Here is a 19,132-nt window from a genome sequence, read left to right as displayed (position 1 = left end):
TCTGCTTGCCAGCATCTCCTGCCCCTCAACCCACTGCATTTCCAAATGTCAAAGTATGCCAAAGCCAAGATTCATAGACTGCAGAAGTAAAGAAGTATCAGGAGAAACCCTCTAGCTTTTGTGAAATTTTTGTTTGTTTGTTTGTTTATTGGTTTTGTTTTTCAAGACAGGGTTTCTCTGTGTAGTTTTGCCCCTTTCCTGGAACTCTGTTTGTAGACCAGGCTGGCCTTGAACTCATGGAGATCCGCCTGGCTCTGCCTCCCGAGTGCTGGGATTAAAGGTGTGCGCCACCACTGCCTGGCATTGTGAAATGTTTTAAATAGTCATTAGATAGCTGGGCTTTGTGAAGTGTTATGGGTTGCACACGGGATGCCCAGTATTCCGTGTAAAGACTGTCCAACATTTTAACCAGTGCTGCACAGTCTGTCGTTTCTAAAACAGGCCTGAAACTGCTCTTTGCAATTCACACCTGAATCACGATACGAGAAAATAGGTTTGCGAAAGAGAATTAAACTAAATTCAATACAGTTAACCAATTAATACCAGACTACACGAGGAAAACAACAATTTCCTTTCTAAACTTCAGGAATTCGTGTATGTTAAAAGGGGTGAATGTAGCTGCCATAAAAGTGTGTGTATGTGTGTGTGTATACACACACAGCAACAATAAAGTTGTAAGCAAATTGTTTTTAAGCTGACACCGCTGTGCAAATAGTTTTGCAATACACTTGAAATATAGATGAGTAACTAACGCTAAACTATTTGAAAGATCTTACTCTAGGCATACAGCAGACATGCTAGTTCTGAGACTAAATGAACGTCTTTGTTACGCAAACCCCCTCAAGCATACTTCATGAGGAAACATGAAGGACATAGTCTTGCCTCATATTCGAAGTCTTCTGCTCTGTCTGCATCAGCGGGCAAGCTGGAAACATACTCATTGTCTTCATAAAATCTGTGCTCCATGGGATGGAGAGAATGGCAGCTGTGGAGAATACAGCGGCAAGTCAGCAGTGGGTCACAAGGATGGCTTTCAGGGCTAACATGTTTAGAATTGCACCTTAGCATTTCAGCTGTGGGGGAAGATCTGTCTGTGCTTAAAGGGATCCTGCCTTCAATAGAGACACTGGCTTTTCTCTCTCCCTGTTGGTAAAGCCCGTCAATGTCCTATTTCTGACGGCTAAGGGGAAGGCTCTGGGTTCTAGTTCCATTTTGCAATGACACCAATGTGAATTTTCCCAGGGTCCCTAGTGCTTCATGGGCTCACTGACTTGCTTCTACTTCACTGAGTGTGACAATACCTGCCTAGGTGTGTCACAGTTAGAATTGCAACCTACTCTGGGGCAAAATTCCAGATCCAAAGTGGCATTTTCAAACTGGTTCATTGGCATTTTCAAAAGCACATATTTTTCAGACTATAAAATATACACCCATATTACTGCCTGTTTCTCAAGACTCCACCCCACCATCCTCTCTCATGGCCCAAACCTTTGATAAAGGGCATGCGAACAAACAGTAAAAACATTCCTGGTGACAGCTCTCTGCCATTGTGGACACTGTCCAGTAAACTCAATGAGCATAAACTAGCTCTCCATCTAAATGGTGAGGCCTATGCCCATGTCCTCTTGCAAGGTCAGATTAAGTTCTCCCCTGCATCTTTTTACTGCTGCTGGGCTGCTAAAGCTAAGCCATATGAGACCAACTAGCAAAGGCAGTCCAAGGCAGCATCCTGCCTGCTTGTCTACCAGGTAGATGTGTCCCCCTTTCTCTGCAAATGAGGAGAAGGTGAAAACTCTCATCTGGGGCACAGATGTGTTCCCTTTGCCCTTCAGCTAGTAAGAAGGGCACACTGCCACAAGAAAGACCTTAGTCATTTCCCAAACATTTCCTGAGTGCCTTCCAGATGCCAGGCTCTGTGCCAAGTGATGGAAACATGCTCATGCACAAAATCCAATTTTTGCTCCATTAAATGAGGAAGCAGCAGAGTGGCAATTTTTAGTATAAGGAAATAATTAAAAGGAAAATACGGACACTGGGGGGAATCACATGGTGAGGACAGGGATGGTGCAGCAAAGCTGAGAGCTGTGGCACTTAGGGCAAACATCTCTCTGCACAAGTTAAGGAATGCCAGTCTTCACCTAGAGTAGAAGCTGTAGTCTGGAACTTCCTTGCTGTGTGATCTTGGCCAAGGACCTTCATGTGTGTGTCCTTATCTGCAACACTGGGATATTAATAATATAGGCACTCTGTCCTAAGGCTGCTGTGAGGCAGTAATGTAAAACACTTGGAATATTACCTGAAATGTGTTAAAGTTAGATAATAAAAGCTAACTTTCTGTTTATTCAAGAAAGTATTTTCTGCAAGGCTACTATGTGTCAGGGTGTATTCATGAATTTCACTTGTTTGTTTACTTATTGTTCATTCCCACTGCAGAATATAAACACTAAGGGCTACTGGCTTTATATCTGTTCATAACTTCTTCTTTTGGGGGGGGGGGCTAATACTGTGCCTGATACAAGAGTTACTGATTACATAGTGGGGGAATGAACACAGATACCTAAATGCACAGCCTAGGCCCTCTTGCAAGCTGGAGTCTTTTTTTTTTTTTTTTTTTTGCAAGCTGGAGTCTTAAAAGGTAGTTTCAAAAACTTGCTGGTACAGTAGAATTACCTTGAGGAATGTTGGAAAAATGGTTGTTGCTTCCATGGGACTGGACTAGACCTTCTGTGTAAGTGAGACAGTTGTGTAGCTTGATCTGCTGGAGGGGGGCCCCCTGACAGTGAGATCAGGATTTATCCCTGGTGCATCAGCTGGCTTTTTGGAGCGTATTACCTATAGTGGGACACCTTGCACAGCCCCGTGCAGGGAGAGGGGCTTGGATCTACCTCAACTGAATGAGCCAGGCTCTGCTGACTCCCCAAGGGAGGCCTTACCTTTTTAAAGGAGAGAAGGGGAGGTGGATTGTAAGGGGGGGAGGGGAGGCTGGAGAGGTATGAGGAGGGAAGAGTTGGGGATCTGTGGTTGGTATTTAAAATGAATGAAAAATTCCTTAATTAAAAAAAAAGAAAAAGAAAAATGGTTGTTGCTTGAGTCCATTCTAAAATTTCATAATTAATTGGCTCAAGGCAAGACCGGGGCTCTATTAGTGTTCCTTAGGGTAAGCCTGTTGTGTACCTGTGACTCACTGGAACAGGCTAAGGAAGGAACTAACAGGCTGGGACTGGGCACAATAACATGGGTGTTTTACAAACTAGAATCTGGAATAGAGAGATCAGTGAAAATGCAGCCTGAAGGGACCATTGTTCTCAGGCAGCAAACTCTGGACAATGTGTGAAAATTACAGAGAACAACACAGACAGGTGACATTGTTTAAATAAAACACCCCACCTTTCAACTTGGTAAAATTGGGAGGAAAATTCCTTTAATTGCTGCTTATTTCAGAGTGTTGTATTTACGCCCAGTAAAAGCCAGGACCCTTTGTTTGCATCTCAGTATATCTGGTAATTGGTTCCTTTGCAGAATTGTAGTTGAATTAAATCAATTTCCTAGATTCTTGTGTAAAGAAAGGCAAGGCAAGGGAGAGAGGGGTGACTCACAGAGGAGACCATGGTGCCAGCATGTCACTTTCACCGGAGTCTTAATGAGGCTTTTTGGCAGCTTTGGTGAGAAAAGTTATTTCCCTGACTAGTATTCTGAGCCTTGAAGGGTAGGGAGAGGAAGGCAAGAGAAGCAGAGACAGGCTTTTCACTGTGCCTTGGAAAGTCTGATTTCAGAGCACAGCTAACTGTGTGGCCAGGAAGGGTAGCAGCAGGGACAGCTTAAGAACTTAGGAAGAGCACACACAGACAGCAGGGAGATATTTCTGAACAGAGCTGGGAACCTGTCCCTGGAACTGTCAACTTCTGGGGTGTCTGGTTCTTTCTAATGCCTGCCATAAATGGTGAACACCTAATAAACAGGGCTTTAGGAGAAAAAAGAGAGAGAGAGAGAGCTAGATACCTGTCTGAAAGCAGAAATGGACAGGTGTCTGGCACTGGAGGGGTGAGGGGCCGAAGCTTGGCCAGGGCCATGATGTGTTCAAACGTGATGTCCGTTTGTGTGCTGGCGTTCATGAGCTGTACTTCCGGGACCATGCCAAACGTAGGTCGGCTGAGGGGAGTCCGCCTTAACACCTGCACCACAATGGGCTCCTTGGCAGTTCGAAATGCTTCCACTGCCTCCTCATGGGTGGCCTTTGACAGATCCTTGCCATTGACCTGAGAAGACACAAGGACGGTGCACATTTCAGAGTAAAGAACAAAGAGCCTCCAGCACAGACTGACCGGCATGCATAGGAATCGTTTGAAGGAATATTGAATCAGACACTGACATTTGTTGAACTATCTGTCAATATAAGGAATCAACAAATTGGGAATAAAAAAAAAAATCACTTTTACATTCTTTATGAAGTACCTGGAGTTGACTAATAAAACACCATCATAATTATTAATAAAGTTTTAATGGTTAAACACTATATCAGAAAATGTTGGTGAAAATCTTCAGCTAGACAGAAACTTTGCTTATGTATGCATATAACACTTAAAAATTATCAATCTTTTGTTCACTGAAAATCCATTTGAAAATTACTTGTTCAGGATATTGCCCAATTTCTTTATATTCTTGTTTAGTCAAGACCATATTATCGAATGCATGCATCATATTAAACCATAACAATTCAGCATAACCCATCAGCCAGTAGCATCAACATCACAGAAAAGATTGGGAACATGCAGAGCCCCTGAATCTATCCCAGACCTGCTGAATCAGAATTAACATTTTGATAAGCTCCCAGATGTCTCAGACATGCTCAAAATGAGCACTATTCTAAATTCCTTTGAGAGAGGACTGCACACTCCTTCAGGATCCTCACCCATTTCAGCACCTAACTCTTCAAGGTAGCTTCAGACATAAAAGATGGGTGAAATTGTCATCTCTTCTCCCTTATTATCTGCCAACAATAACAGACCATTTGCATTTTGTGGGACTCTTCCTCACCTGTCTTTTAAGGGCCAGTGATGTCCCCCAGTGTTTATATAACCCAAACTTTCTTCATAGTTTCCTAATTCTTGCCCAGACTGATCTTAAATGTTGCCAAACTATTGCCCTCAAATAAGTCCTGATAACAGACCCTGTCAGTACAGGTTGTTTTAATAAATATCTCTAGACTGCAAAATTCTGTGAAATTAATTAATCTTGGCTTTTCCCAATATAAAGAGATATTTAGTTGCAAAAATACTGTCCAAAATATCATAAATGGTGTCATTCCTAGACATTTATCTAAGTGATTGGTTTGTTGGTGAAGCAGTGATAACTTTCATGAGCTGACAAACGCTTACAGAGCCCCGAGTGTCTCACAAGGAAAGGAAGCCATGTTGGCTGTGGAACAATGGCTGACATTCAGATGAGCACATTCTCTCTCTCTGAGTAGACAAAGAAAGTGTGTCTGCTCAGAACAAGTGTGGGGCAATAGGGAAATGATACAATTCCAGGTGAAAGCATCACATCATATAGAGACAAGTTTAATGACCGAGGATAGCTAATTTGCTCAATGGACCTTGAAAGAGTTAATGTGCCCTCAAAAAAATGAGCAATTAAGTTTCCACATTGGCAAAATACCCCCTAGTTCCATTGTTGGATCACTAGGGAGACTCAGATGGATAACTGATTGGCACTTAGCAACACACACACATTCACCAACCTGCATGTTCACATTCTGATTCTTGTCTCTGTGTACAGAATGTTGAAAAGGATCCTAAAATTACATTGATACCAACTTGGAGTGTTTGACTTGGGCAGATAGGATATGTGGACACAGGACCCCCTAAACACACAGTAATTCATTCCTTGAGCTTGTTCTGGATGACTGTACCCCAGGGCCAGGGCCGCCATCATCTCCCCGAGGATAGATAGTCAGAGAATCATAGAGGCCAGAATGTACAAGTACAATCCCATGGTGAGCACTGTCAATCCTCCATGTATTCCAGTATGGTCAGTATTTATGAGTTTCAGATTATGGTGAAGAACAAGCAGCAATGAGCAGCTTCAAGGTCTGAACAGAAGTGACAGTTGCCCACACATCTCCATCTTTTATCCTTAAATTTAGTGAACTCTTTCCTGCTGTGTTCCACACCATTTCCCCCTGAAAGAACTCCCAGTGTATTCCTACCCATTTACCCTCTCCTGGAACTTTGTTGCTATGTTACCTTTATGAGTCTTGCATAAAAAAAAAAAAAAAGAAAAAGAAAAAGAAAACAACAACAACAAAAAAACCTCTACCTGACAGTGACAGGGTGAAGCATCACATCCCTTGGAAGGAGCTTCAAGCAATGTCTAAAGAAAGGAGAAATGTGTGGTCAGGCTTGCCTCAATCATACATTAAAGTCTATTGGTGCATAAAGTGTGTCTGTCAGCAAGCAGGAGACAGAAAATGCCATTAATCTAGTTTTTCCCTGAGGTGGCTGGATGTCTTGCTTATGTGTTAACCTAATTTTTATGTTCAGTATTCATATTTGTTTTAGTGACCTTCAAAGCAAAAATGACTTTAAAAATTGAGTTTCTGGAGACTGTGGAGTATGTCAGATAAGATGCACCAGACTAGGAACCTCGTCACTGAAACTTGTGAAAGAGAACAATAATTTAAAACACGCTGAGTAAGCTCTTGCTCTGTAAGGAGACAATGTCGACAAATGTCAGATTGAAGCTAGTGGAGATCTCTTCAGAGAAACAGGCAGGAAGGCTGAGAACCACAGCTGCTCTGGAAACCCTCTCCAATTGGTACCATACTGCTTGTCTAGAAAGCTGCCCTGGAGAGCAGTATGATGGGAAAAAGAAGTTCTGTTCCTCATATACACCAGATCTGCAGAACTAGAAGAGGCCAGGGGCCTAGCGAACTACCAGTACCACATAGAGCCTGCTAGAGACAGAGGATTTGAGACCTCATCCTTCAGCTCAGCTCAGCTCTACCAGCACACCATCTTCTCTTTATTTCTTTTTTTTTTTTTTCCTACTTTTCCACTCTTGCAAACATGTGTCATGATGGTTTTGCTCTTGTTTGTATATTTCTTGGGGTTTTGTGACCATTGTGATTCTCCACCTAGTTCACTAGAAGGCATTCTTCATTATACTTTTCAACCTATCTCATACCCACCCCCCCCATTCATATGTCTTTCTTTTCTGTTGCTTTCTAATCCTCACATCCTCCCCTTCTCTTCACTTTGGTGACCTTCCTCAACAGTATTCCAACTTTTCCCTCCTTGTTACTTCACAAAGTTGACCCAAGACTTGATCTTTATCCTTACCCACCCTGCTTTCCTCATACTCCTAATCTTATTAACTAAAATCAGAATATACTCCATATTATCCCTTGTTATTTATCTTCCAACAGTTATTGAAGTCAAAAGGGCTACTGTTATTAATTGGCTAGTATGATATTTGGATAGTAGGGATGTCACCTGGGATTGCTCTTTTAGTTAGTATCATATTTAAATAACCCAGAGCTTGCACCAGACACCCTGGGCTCCTGAACTGAGAAATTACTTTCTGAACAACATATTCAACTCTACTATATCCCAGTATTATTTGACAACTGAAAATATTCCACCTGAAATAAATGTAGTTTATAAGAAACTAAACCAAGCAACAAAATAATAATATGTGTAGCCCCCTTTCCTCAAATAACTTACACCATATAACTCCTATAAAAAAGTTAGATGAAAGCACAGGGAACTCAATAATTATAAATGTGTTCATTTATATATATATATAAACATACAGAAACTCACAAGAGCTTAATGAAATAAGGCAGTCTTTGGATGATATGAAAGAGGAATTCAACAAAAAGAAATAGTGAGAAAAAAATTGAGTTTGAGATGCTGGCACTAAAAAGCACAGTGAATGAATTAAAAAAAAAAAAAACTTTCCAAAATCTCATTGATAGAATACATTAAAAAGAGGAAAGAATATGAGAGCTTGAACATGTGGTGGAGGAACTGGAGCAATCTAATAAGGACAAAGATATTATAATAATAATAAGGCACCAGTGAGCATCCCAGTATACAAGTAACACTCTGAAAATAACAAACCTGAGTTTATTAGGCATAGAAATGTAAGCTTGTTTTAAAGGCATAGAAAATATTTCCAAAAGACTCATAAGGGAACATTTCCCAGAGAAGGAAAGAGGTGCCAACCCACATGTAAGAGATATTTAGGATACAAGAAAAACAAAAACATAATCTTTTACCATTATATGACTCCTAAAACAGAACAAAAATCGATTCTTGAAAGCAGCTAGAGAGAAATGCTGAAGCACCTTGTGCTGGCTGGGTTTTTGTCAACCACACAATCTAGACTCACATGAGAGGACAGACTTTCAAATAAGTGCACCCATAAGATTGGGCTGTAGGCAAATCTGTGTGCATTTTCTTAGTGAGTAATATGTGAGGGTTCATCCCATTTTGGGTGGTGCCACGCCTGAGTAGGTGGTCTCCGTATATATAGGAAAGCAGACTGAGCAAGCCAGTTGGCAGCCTTCCTCTATAGACTCTGCATCAGCTCCTACCTCCAAGTTCTCACAGAGGACCTAGGTTTAGTTCCTAGCACCCACGTAGCAGATCATAATTAACTGTAACTCCAGTTCTAGAGGGTCCAGTATACTCTTTTGGCCTCCAGGGATATGACATTCATGTGGTACACAGAAATACAGACAAAACATGTATATATAATAAAAAGCCCTTTTTAAATGCTAAAAATAAAAAAAACTTGCTGATTTAATTTAAAAACACACCAAAAAGATTATTCACCATGATCAAATCAGCTTTACTCCATATGTGAAGTTGTGGTTCAAACTATATAATTCAATGAGTGTTACAAATTACATAAATGGCCTCAAGGATAGAAATCACATGGTCATCTTGATAGACACATAAAAAGCTTTTGACAAAATCTAATATTTCATCATAAAGCCCTGAAGAAACTTGGGATAGAAGGAACATATCTCAATCTAGTAAAGGTTATATATGACAGTACTTTAGCCAACATTGTATTAAATGCGGTAAAACCTAAAGCTTTTCTCCACTGAAATCAGGGAGAAGACAAGGTTGTCCAATATCTGCACTCATATTCAATATAGCCATGGAGGTCTTAGCTAGAGCAATGATCAGAAACAAATAGGAAAGGAACAGGTCAAAGTATTTCTATTTACCAATGATGTAATTTTACACACAAGACTAACAACACCAGAAAACCCTGTGGAATAGATGATCACTTTAATCAAAATTGTAGCATATGAAACAAATATGCAAAAATCAGTAATGTCACAATATATAATGACAAATATATTGGGAAAGAAATCAGGGAAACAATTCCACTCACAAAGAAAAAACAAACGCCTTAGAGTAATACTAACCAAAGATGTGAAAAATGACAAATTGGTACCACATACTTGGGTGGTGGGACATAGCAAAACTGAGCTGGAAATGACCAGGAAACTTCCCCTCTGCTGGTTAGCTTCCATAGTGTGAGGAGGTGCTATGCCGACTGTCGGGGAAGAACAAATGTCAGTGGTCTTGCCCCTGGGTAGACCCTGAATGACACAATACTGACCTTCTAGTAAAAATGTGCCTAATGGTACAACAGTGTCATAAATGGTATGAAAGTCATCATATACCTTCTAACTGAGTTTGAAGCCTGCTCCACAGTGGTGACTTTATGTGTGAAACTGTGAAACTGTAAACCTGATCAAAAGTCAGTAGATGGGGAGGTCATGGGCCCTGGGAAGAAACAGATTACTGTACTACTGAATGGCCATGGCTGTCAAACTGCCATCTAAATATTTATGTTTGGATCCATAGACTTGGGCTGTTCTCAATCTTGGTTAGAGGAGCTTCTTTTTATAGTGAGCACTACTTATTACAGAGAGACATAACTGAGAAAAAATGCCTATGAGTGCTTAGCCATAAATGCTACTCCCATCCCAAGGCTCATGAAACATCCCAGAAGAAGGGACATAAAGAATTTAAGAGCTAGGAGAGGGAAGGAGCCATGTAAAATTCTGGCTTCTGGATATGACATGGCCATTGCATTCACCAACTTAAGTAGCTGTGGTTACCAGTGTAGGAGCTTTGCAAGATCCAGCCAATCAAAATTGCAGCATGGATAGAGGAGGGGCTCAGCAGGCCAATTTGTGACTCCTCACATGTATGCATATGGGCAGCACATGGACTCAGTGAGTTAAAAACAAAGAAGAAGGCATAAAGTAGCAAAGGGGATATGTTATGGAGATTCCAGGAAAGTTGGATGGTGGCAAGGGGGGAGTAGATATGATAAAAATATACCTCACCCATGTATAAAACTCTCTAAAAATAAATATTATATTAAAATGAGATTCTTTCCATAATCATTCCTTGTGTACCTATGGGCTAAGATTAATTTTGACAATTTTAGTTTGTATAATAAAAATATGAAGAAGTGTAAAATTTACTGAAAAGTATTTTAGGATGCAAAAATACCCACTAGTTCCCATGGCAACATTCAGAGTATGCCAATAATATTAACATTTATACAGTAAGATCGCTTGCTGTTGATTCTATGACCTCTACACCTATTTGTTCACAATCATGGCATTTATATGCAAATTTAATTCTTTGCTCTAAGGACAGTCAAATGCAATCTTTAAAAAGGACAGTCAGTGTAATCTCAAGTATCTTACTTGTCTATTGGGTGGTGCCCTTTTCTATCAGTTACCGTATGGCTGGCCTCTATTTTCATAAGCCCTTTAGTATCTCTCAAAGTAAGGAGATCTCTGACCTTTAAAGGCTCTGATGCCCCACGTGAGTGCCTAGAAAATTTGAGGACTACTAATACTAAACACAGTTTTTTTTCACTTCACTTGAAGTTCATCAACATATTGTAAGCCTTCCAAAAGGTCACTGTTTTTATAAATTATGGCTTTCACAACAGAAGAAAGAATAGATTAATTAGGATTTTTTTTTTCCTGGCAGTGGCCTTGCTCAGTTATCTGCAGGTATGGCTAAAAGGAATACTATTAGAGGAATAATATCTAACATTAATTCTGTGAGAAAACTGTGCAGCAAATCAATAAATAATTAGTATAAGACCAGTTTTTCAAGTAGTGAGTTTTCAAACCATCAGGGGTTTTGGTGTTTCATGGTCCCCGCCCTTATGATTTTGATAATTCACTGTTGTGCTTTCTTCCTCCTTTCCTTCCAGATCCTTCTATAGTCCAATCTTAAATATGATTTTGTATGGAAAACGCACAGTGCTTATTTGTTTTGTAATTTGGGACAGGAAGTAGAGAAGCCCTCTTGAGAAGGTAACTACCTGAGTATACAGCTAATCCTGATGCTAAGTGTAAACATGGTAATATTTCATTGTTAGAAACAGGAATGCTGATTTTGAAGAAGACAAAAAGGAGACAAGAGAGGCTTGGAAGAAAAACTTATGGTAAGATGTGATTTTAAAATATGCCAAGTCACAGGTCAGAGTGCGAAGCCTTCATGCACAGGGGTTTCATAAGGGGTTACAGTTTGATTCAAGCATGCTGTAGGAAAGAGGACTTCTGTGAAGGGATTTTTGAGATAGAATGAATGAGAAATTTGCTGTAAAGCGAATTGTACAATTGCATCTGTCACTCTAATAACTGGAAGTTTGATAAGGCTATCTCAAGCATGCTACGGTTCTATTTCAATGAAGTAATTTCAGTTCAATTACAGTACAACTGCAAATATCAGCTTAGTTGGCATTGGATAACAGGCTGGCCATTTTCAGAGGGTGAGGACTATGACCTGAAGAGCTATGTAAGCCACTTGACTCGAGGTAAGTGGCTAAGGAGACACATTATGAAAAACTAGGGTACCAGATAGTCCAAAGCCAAGAAGAGGAGTGGAGATGCCCAGCATAAAGTTCCAGGACAAACAGAGGCATGGGGCTATCTTCATGCCCACTAAATATTGGAATGGGGCTATCTTCAGGCAGACTAGACAGTTGGAGAGGGCTATGCTCGTGCAGATTAAATAATGATGGAGGACTCTTTATTGGTGGGCATGGGGCTATGCTCATACAGACTAAATAGTGGTGTGGTGATATGCTCATGAAGACTAAATTGGGGGCTGGTTGCCAGTAACTATTCTTAACTGAATCAAGTGTATATTCTGATGACCCAATGAACACATGTGATGGGATGCTGAAATCTGATTGCACAAAGTTCCTCCCCCAGTCAGTTCTTCATTGACAAATAGTTCTAAGATTAGGTATCTGAGTGATGACTTATAATAAGCACAGAGACATTTTTAGATGTATGAAAAATAAATGTCATGTTTTTAAAAGTAATTAGTTTTTCATTATATTGGTGGCACAATCTTAAGTGGATTAAAAAAAACTTTACTTTTTGGGAGTCAATGCAAAAGATGTGTGAATCTGTTTGTTGTGGCAGATGGACTAATTAATCCATAGCAACCTGTGAATGTAAGTAAAAAAGGCAGCTTTTCATATATAAACCATAGTATGCTAATGCTTGACAAGGCTGCTGTTTAGTGGGATCATCTACACTTTGGATGCATTGCAAAAATTGATCACTCATTATGACACTTCCTAGGGGCTGATTGTCTCCACTTGGATACCTGGATACAAGCTGTTCCTCTTTGATTTTTTTCCCTTGACATCCAACCTCATACACAATTCTCTTGAATACCAGGAAAACAACCGACTCCCTACTTTTGAGTTCAAAGAAGTCACCAGTGACTGGCCAGTTCTAGAATTAGTTATTTGGGGCTGATGAGAGTTTCAACCCCCCATGCCTCTTAAGAAAAATAAAGGTTTCTAAGAATCTGTATCTGAGAGAGAACAAATGTAAGAATACTTAGTAAGCTGCACCTGGAGGCAAAGTGTTTGATGCCAGCACTTGGAAAGCAGTGGCAGGTAACCTAGTCTACATAACAAGTTCCAGGACAGCCAGGGCAAACAGACCCTGTCTAAAAAATTTAAAAAACAAAGCAAACACACACACACACACACACACACACACACACACACACACACACACAAACAAAAACAAAAAAACCTTAAAAAAGGGAAGTATAGATAAAATACCAGGGCTTATGTATAGCTCCTACCCAATTTCAGATTAAAAATCTAAAAGACCAGAATGTTATAATTCTGTTTGCACATGATACTTCACCTGGTTAACTTATGGGACCTTTTACATTTTCTCCTAACTGGAGTTCATTAATTTTGCCTAAAGCTCAAAAGTGAGAGTATTTATTTTTATTGATGTTAAACTCTCTATGTGCTAACTAGAGGGGTGCTACAAATCAGGCTTTAGTGACATGTCACAAAAATGGGAAGTGATACTTCGATTTCTATTAAAATGGTTGGCATGAAAATAATTCAAAATAACTAAATCTCTATTGATTAAAATACTTCTGACATAATTTTCAAATTAGCTTGAAATAATTTCAGCACATTTTTTTTTCTTTTCTGAACTTTAGTATGTTGATTCCCTGAGGACACCTGTTTTGAAAGTTGAGTGCCATATACGGTATAAAGCATAGTAAAAGGAACTCATGAATCAGAATGTATGAAGTCATACACTGAAGGCTGGGTATGTTTGCGTACATACACATACACCCAGCACTTTGGAGAATGAGCAAGGGTTGCCAGGTTGAGGCCAGCCACAGATACACAAGCAAGATCTTTTGTTAAATACATTAAAAAAAATATGAAGAAAACCTCTTGAGAGAGTGACTAAAGTTAACTTTATTTTATTTTATTTTTTTATAAAAAAATGTTATCAGTGAGGGAAACAATTTGTGCTGAGTAGGTGTATAGTCATTATTCATGTAACTAGTATGGAAAAACATAGACTGCATTGAACTCTACATCCATTGTGTTCGGTGTTCTCCTCAGACAGTCCAGTGGTTGGGCTTTTGGAGGATTATATAGTAACTATCCATGTGATAAAATGAGCAGGCTTACCCGAAGTGGGCCTGACACTTCTTTTGTCTAGTCTGGACACTGAGGGAGGGCTAGCGTCACTTCTTGTGTAGGAGTCTGCCACAGATTATTTTCTCTTGTACACTGTAAAGATTTGTCACTTGAACTGGTCTAATAAAAGGCTGACTGGATAGTAGCCAGGTGGGAAGTGAGGTGGCATGACCAAACCAAGAATGCTGGGAAGAGGAAGGGTGGAGCCAGGAGTCACCAGTCAGACACAGAAGCAAGATGTGAAAGTACCAGTAAGCCACTGGCCATGTATGATACATAGATTACTAGAAATGAATTAATTTAAGATGTAAGAACTAGCTAGTAGTAAGCCTGAGCCATAGGCCAAACAGTTTGTAATTGATATTAAGCCTCTGATTATTTTATAAACTATTGCAGGCCCAAGCAGGACAGAGAAAAGGCTCAGGTTTCAGGCACATGGTTGACCCAGATAATGCAAATTCCTTACATTGGAACCTCTTGTGCTGTCCACTGATTTGCAGCGTTCTGTGCAGAAAAGAGTAATGGTGGGTTGGGCTCAGACTCTGTCAAGTCAACAGTTGCTGGCCTCTTGGATGTCTCTGTGTGTGCTGCATGCTCTGGACTTGTATGCTACCCCAATAAAGACCATTGCTTAAGTTATAACTTCTGATATTTTTGGATCTTCACCTGCTAAATGCTTTGTATAGCACTGTGGTGGTTTGAATAGGAGTGGCCCCCATAGGCTCATATATTTGAATGCTTGGTCATTAGGGAGTGGCACCACTTGACAGGGAATAGGAAGTGTGGCCTTGTTCGAGGAAGTGTATCACTGGGGATTTGTTTTGGGGTTTCAGAAGCCCACGCCAGATGCATTGGCACTCTCTTCTTCCTGTTGCCTGCAGATCCTTATGTAGAACTCTCAGCTCCTTCTCTAGCACCATGTCTGCCTGTGTGCTGCCATGCTTCTTGCCATGATGAGGATGGACTAAACCTCTGAAACTGTAAGCCAGCTCCAATTAAATGCTTTCCTTTGTAAGAGTTGCCATGGTCATGTTGTCTCTTCACAGCAATAGAGCACTGACTAGGATACACACCTTACACATCGACAACCTAACAAAAACGACAAGGTTCAAATAAATTATATATGTGATCCTATTGAAGACTTCCAGCAATCCAGAGAGACTTTCACAAAATTATGACTCAGGAGACTGAAGCAAGAAGGTATCAGCTTCTTGTTAGGCTTATGCTACCCAGTAAGACCTGGTCTCAAAAATCCCCAGTGGGGGTCACAGCATCACACAATGGTCCAGCCTGTTGCTCCTTGACCTACCCACAGTTCATTCTGACAGAATTTCTCAGACATAAGCAATGCTCACTTTTTCTTTCATTTCCAGATGTAAGGAATCTGTGGTGATTTTTAACAACTGTTCATGAATCAATTCATAAGCATGCTTGCAAAACCTCTTGGGGCCACACTTTTCACAACCACTTTTTCCTTTGTTGTTTTTCTTTGTCTTATATTTGAATCAATCATTTCTTCTGTCCTTTTCTTACCTAGTTGCTGAACTTGATGCAGCCACATTTGGTATTTAACACATCCCAAGTCCTAAACAAGGCCTCTCTGCAAGCTTCCCACTTCCTGTATGAGGCTTGCTCACCACTGATAAGGAGACTTTCTTCTCCCTGTGTGGCTTTCAGATTCCCAGTGCCTGCTGTGTTTTGCTCACATCCCTGGCTCACCTTCCAGGTCTACAGATAAAAAAAGACTTTTGTCTGAGCATCTCCCTATTCCTCTCACCTTCTCCAAGTTTGTCAGATGATAATAGGGCACACGATAAAAATGAATTGCACATTTCCAAGTTGTAAGTAGATACTGAAAAAACTCACTACACAAAACCAAATGCATTCCACAACTGATATGGTAACTAGATTAAATCATTTTTTTCCACAGTGCAATATATACTAAAGCACTGTATTATAACCCATAAATAGGTACAAGTATCCTTTATCAACTAAAACAAAACAAAAACAAAAACAAAAAAAAAAAAACAAAAAAAACCACCAACAACAAAAAACAGATAAAGACCTCCTTTCACTGCTCTTCCCTAATTTTTTTTCTTATTTGCCAACATCTTCATTTTCTGTACCATCACATCTTCTTCCACTTATTTGTGGTTGTCCAAAACTCTGACCAATATAAGTAGCCCCATAGATTGGCCATAGTGGCACAACTTGAAGCATCAGCAGTTCAGAAGATGAAGCAAAACGAGGATTATGAGTTCGAATCCAACCTGGATTACACAATGAGACTTTGTCAAAAAAACTAAAATAACAGCAACAAAAACAAACGAACCAATAAAAGACTTTGTGTTTTGAAAAATTTCTAATTTAAACAATAACAACAAAGAAGGCCAGAGAAAGCTGAAATGTGTGTCTGTGTGATTTAATTTCACTGTTAAAATTTCTAATGGCTAAAATGCAGCTGCTGAAGTCACAATGTCAATGGACGCCAACATGTAACTCTTGTTGAGATTATATAGCAGTTTTGAAGTTCTCTCGGAGATGATGTTTAGTTATTTTGTAGAACATTCCTCCATTTGATTTCATCTGGTATCTCCTTTTATTAGATTCAGATTATGTATTCTTAGCAGAAATACCACAGTAACCACCTTCTATCCTTTTCCGTCCCTCCCATTAGGAGCCAAGTTACATCTGTTTGCTACTGGTAGTCAACCTTTATGACCTGATGCGGGGAATCTAAAGCCAATATTAACTAATGTCAAAAGTTTGGGAATGTAAGTGAATGATACTTGAGAATTCTTTGTGTGCTTCTTGGAACTTTAAAACAAAATTTATACATGTATACAATATATTTAAATCATGTCCCCCAAACACCTTCCCCACCAACCTTCTCCCAATTTTGTGCCTATTTTAGTAACAATATAATGAGTTCAGTTATTGTTGTTCATATGTGCATGGGTCTGGGGCCATCCAGTAGGGCTTGGAATCTACCATATATAACACTGCTGCAGACTGTGGTGGTACATGCCTTCCATCCCAGCACTCAGGAGGCAGAGGCAGGTTGATCTCTGTGAGTTCAAGGCCAGTTTGGTCTATAGCACTAGTTCTAGGACAGTCAGAGCTATGTTGAAAAACCCTGTCTTGAAAAACAAAACAAAACAAGACTGCTAAAGACGATTGACTTTCCTTCCCTTAGCCGCCTATTGATTGCCATATCCTCAGCTAGGGCTCCACCCCTCTAGTCCTCCTCTGTCCATGCTGCTGCTGACTGGGTTGGTCTTGGCCTGCTTTTGAGTAGGCAGTCATAGCTGCTGTGGTTGCATGAGCACACTAATTTGCAGTAGTCTTTCATGACCACTGGCTTGTACAATCTTTCTATCTCCTGTTCCCTAGTATTCCCCGTGCCTTGGGAAGGGGGATATTATATAGATGTCCTGGTTAGGACTGAGCACTGAACAGGCATGTATTCTTTGCACATTGACCAATCACAAAGCTCTGAATTGACTTCCATCTTGGAACTTTTTAATGAGTAAAGATTATGAAAGATTGAACTGTTCCAAAACTATTGTTTTGTCATTAGTTAAAAATGGATTTATGCTAAAACCATTTAGATTTCCCAAATAATTATAAGGAATTGGCTAGTGAAGAGCCTCTGACCAAGTTGCTTCTTTTCTCACATATCTTTTAAATATTTTTAAGATAAGATTTTTTTTTTTTTTTTTTTTTTTAGCTCAGTGGTAGAGCACTTGCCTAGCAAGCGCAAGGCCCTGCGTTCAATCCTCAGCTCTGGAAAACAAACAAACAAACAAACAAGATAAGAATTTTATTATTAAGAAATTTTCTATTCATTTTACATACCAACAACAGATCCCCCTCTCCTCCCTCCTCCCACCCCCTAGCCTTCCTCCCCAACAAACCCCCCATTCCTGCCTCCTCCAAGGCAAGGTCTCCCATGGGGAGTCAGCAGAGCCTGGCACATTCAGCTGAGGCAGGTCCAAGCCCCTCCCCCCTGCACCAAGGCTGCACAAGGTGTCTCACCATAGGTACTATCTCACCATAGGCACTATATAAGATTTAAAGTAGTGTGTGTGTGTGTGTGTGCGCACACGCATGCCAACTGTATGTACGTAGATGTCATCTGAGGCCAGAGGAGTGTGTGGAATCCTCTGGAACTAGAGTTACAAGATGTTATGTAGCTGCCCAAATGGATGCTGGGAACCCAACTCAGAGTGCTCTGGAGGAGTAGTAAATGCTCTTAACTGCTGAGCCATCTCCAACCCCCCTTTTTTGCATGCCTTTCAAGAAATACAACCTCATTCCTGTAATTGATTTTCTATCTTCTATGAATGTGAACATGCACGCACAGGCACAAACTCACATCCCTATAGGCAAAAATCCAAAACTGGTATCACCAACTTTATCACTGTCGTAACAATTCATTCGGTGAATATCACCAAGCATCCTGTTCTTCTCCAAGCTAAGCTGTTTAAAAAGATAAATGGCTGCCTCCTGGCTAATTGTGGGAGTTCTCTCATTGCTACAAAAAGACGTTTTATATCTCAAGTGGCTCTATAAGCAGTGAGTAATGACTGAAGGTCCATGGAGAGGAGTCCACTGATGAAATGATAGGATAACCACCATGCCCTGACTTTTCACTTCCTAAGATAATGTACAGCTCATGCAGGTGGTTATTAATAGCCAATCTGTTGAGTCTTTGACATATCTGATCCAAGTATCTCAACCTTAATGGGAAATTCTGCTGGAGACATGGCATTGTGTGAAACAGGTCCAAGAATGAGAAGACCAAAGTCATGAACAAGGGAGACAGTGTTAAAACCAATTCAAAGTTTTCACGAATAACAACATTTCATGGCAGCTAAACCACCCATTAAAAAGCTGGGAATAGCTAAAGGTTTCAACAGAACAATTCATTTTTTTTCCCAGTGTGCTAAGGAAAAGGACGTATGCTTCTGGCCCTTGAGGGAAGTCTTGCTCTGATCTTTGTAATGAGAGCGCAAATGGTTGTGAAACAACAACAACAACAAAGTCCAACAAGGTTGTGCCACCTAGGCACGACCCGCACAAGACTGTGACC

The 19,132-nt window shown here is 40.2% G+C and overlaps 1 protein-coding gene across 3 annotated transcripts in view; it reads right to left on the bottom strand.

Annotated features, from left to right (window-relative positions):
* Pdzrn4 (PDZ domain containing ring finger 4) overlaps positions 1-19,132 on the bottom strand; it is a 365,789-nt gene that overhangs the window by 70,634 nt on the left and 276,023 nt on the right. For all 3 annotated transcript variants that reach the window (XM_036209001.1, XM_036209002.1, XM_036209003.1), the window contains 2 exons: positions 4,000-4,256; positions 883-985 (listed from right to left, as the gene is read on the bottom strand). In XM_036209001.1, coding sequence (XP_036064894.1) covers positions 883-985; positions 4,000-4,256 — 360 coding nt within the window. The remainder of the gene's footprint in view (positions 1-882; positions 986-3,999; positions 4,257-19,132) is intronic.

The sequence above is a fragment of the Onychomys torridus genome, chromosome 16, assembly GCF_903995425.1.
Source record: "Onychomys torridus chromosome 16, mOncTor1.1, whole genome shotgun sequence".
In the NCBI taxonomy this organism is placed as follows: domain Eukaryota; kingdom Metazoa; phylum Chordata; class Mammalia; order Rodentia; family Cricetidae; genus Onychomys; species Onychomys torridus.
The sequence above is the reverse complement of the archived record's forward strand: the minus strand, read 5'-3'. Positions and strand labels throughout refer to the sequence as shown.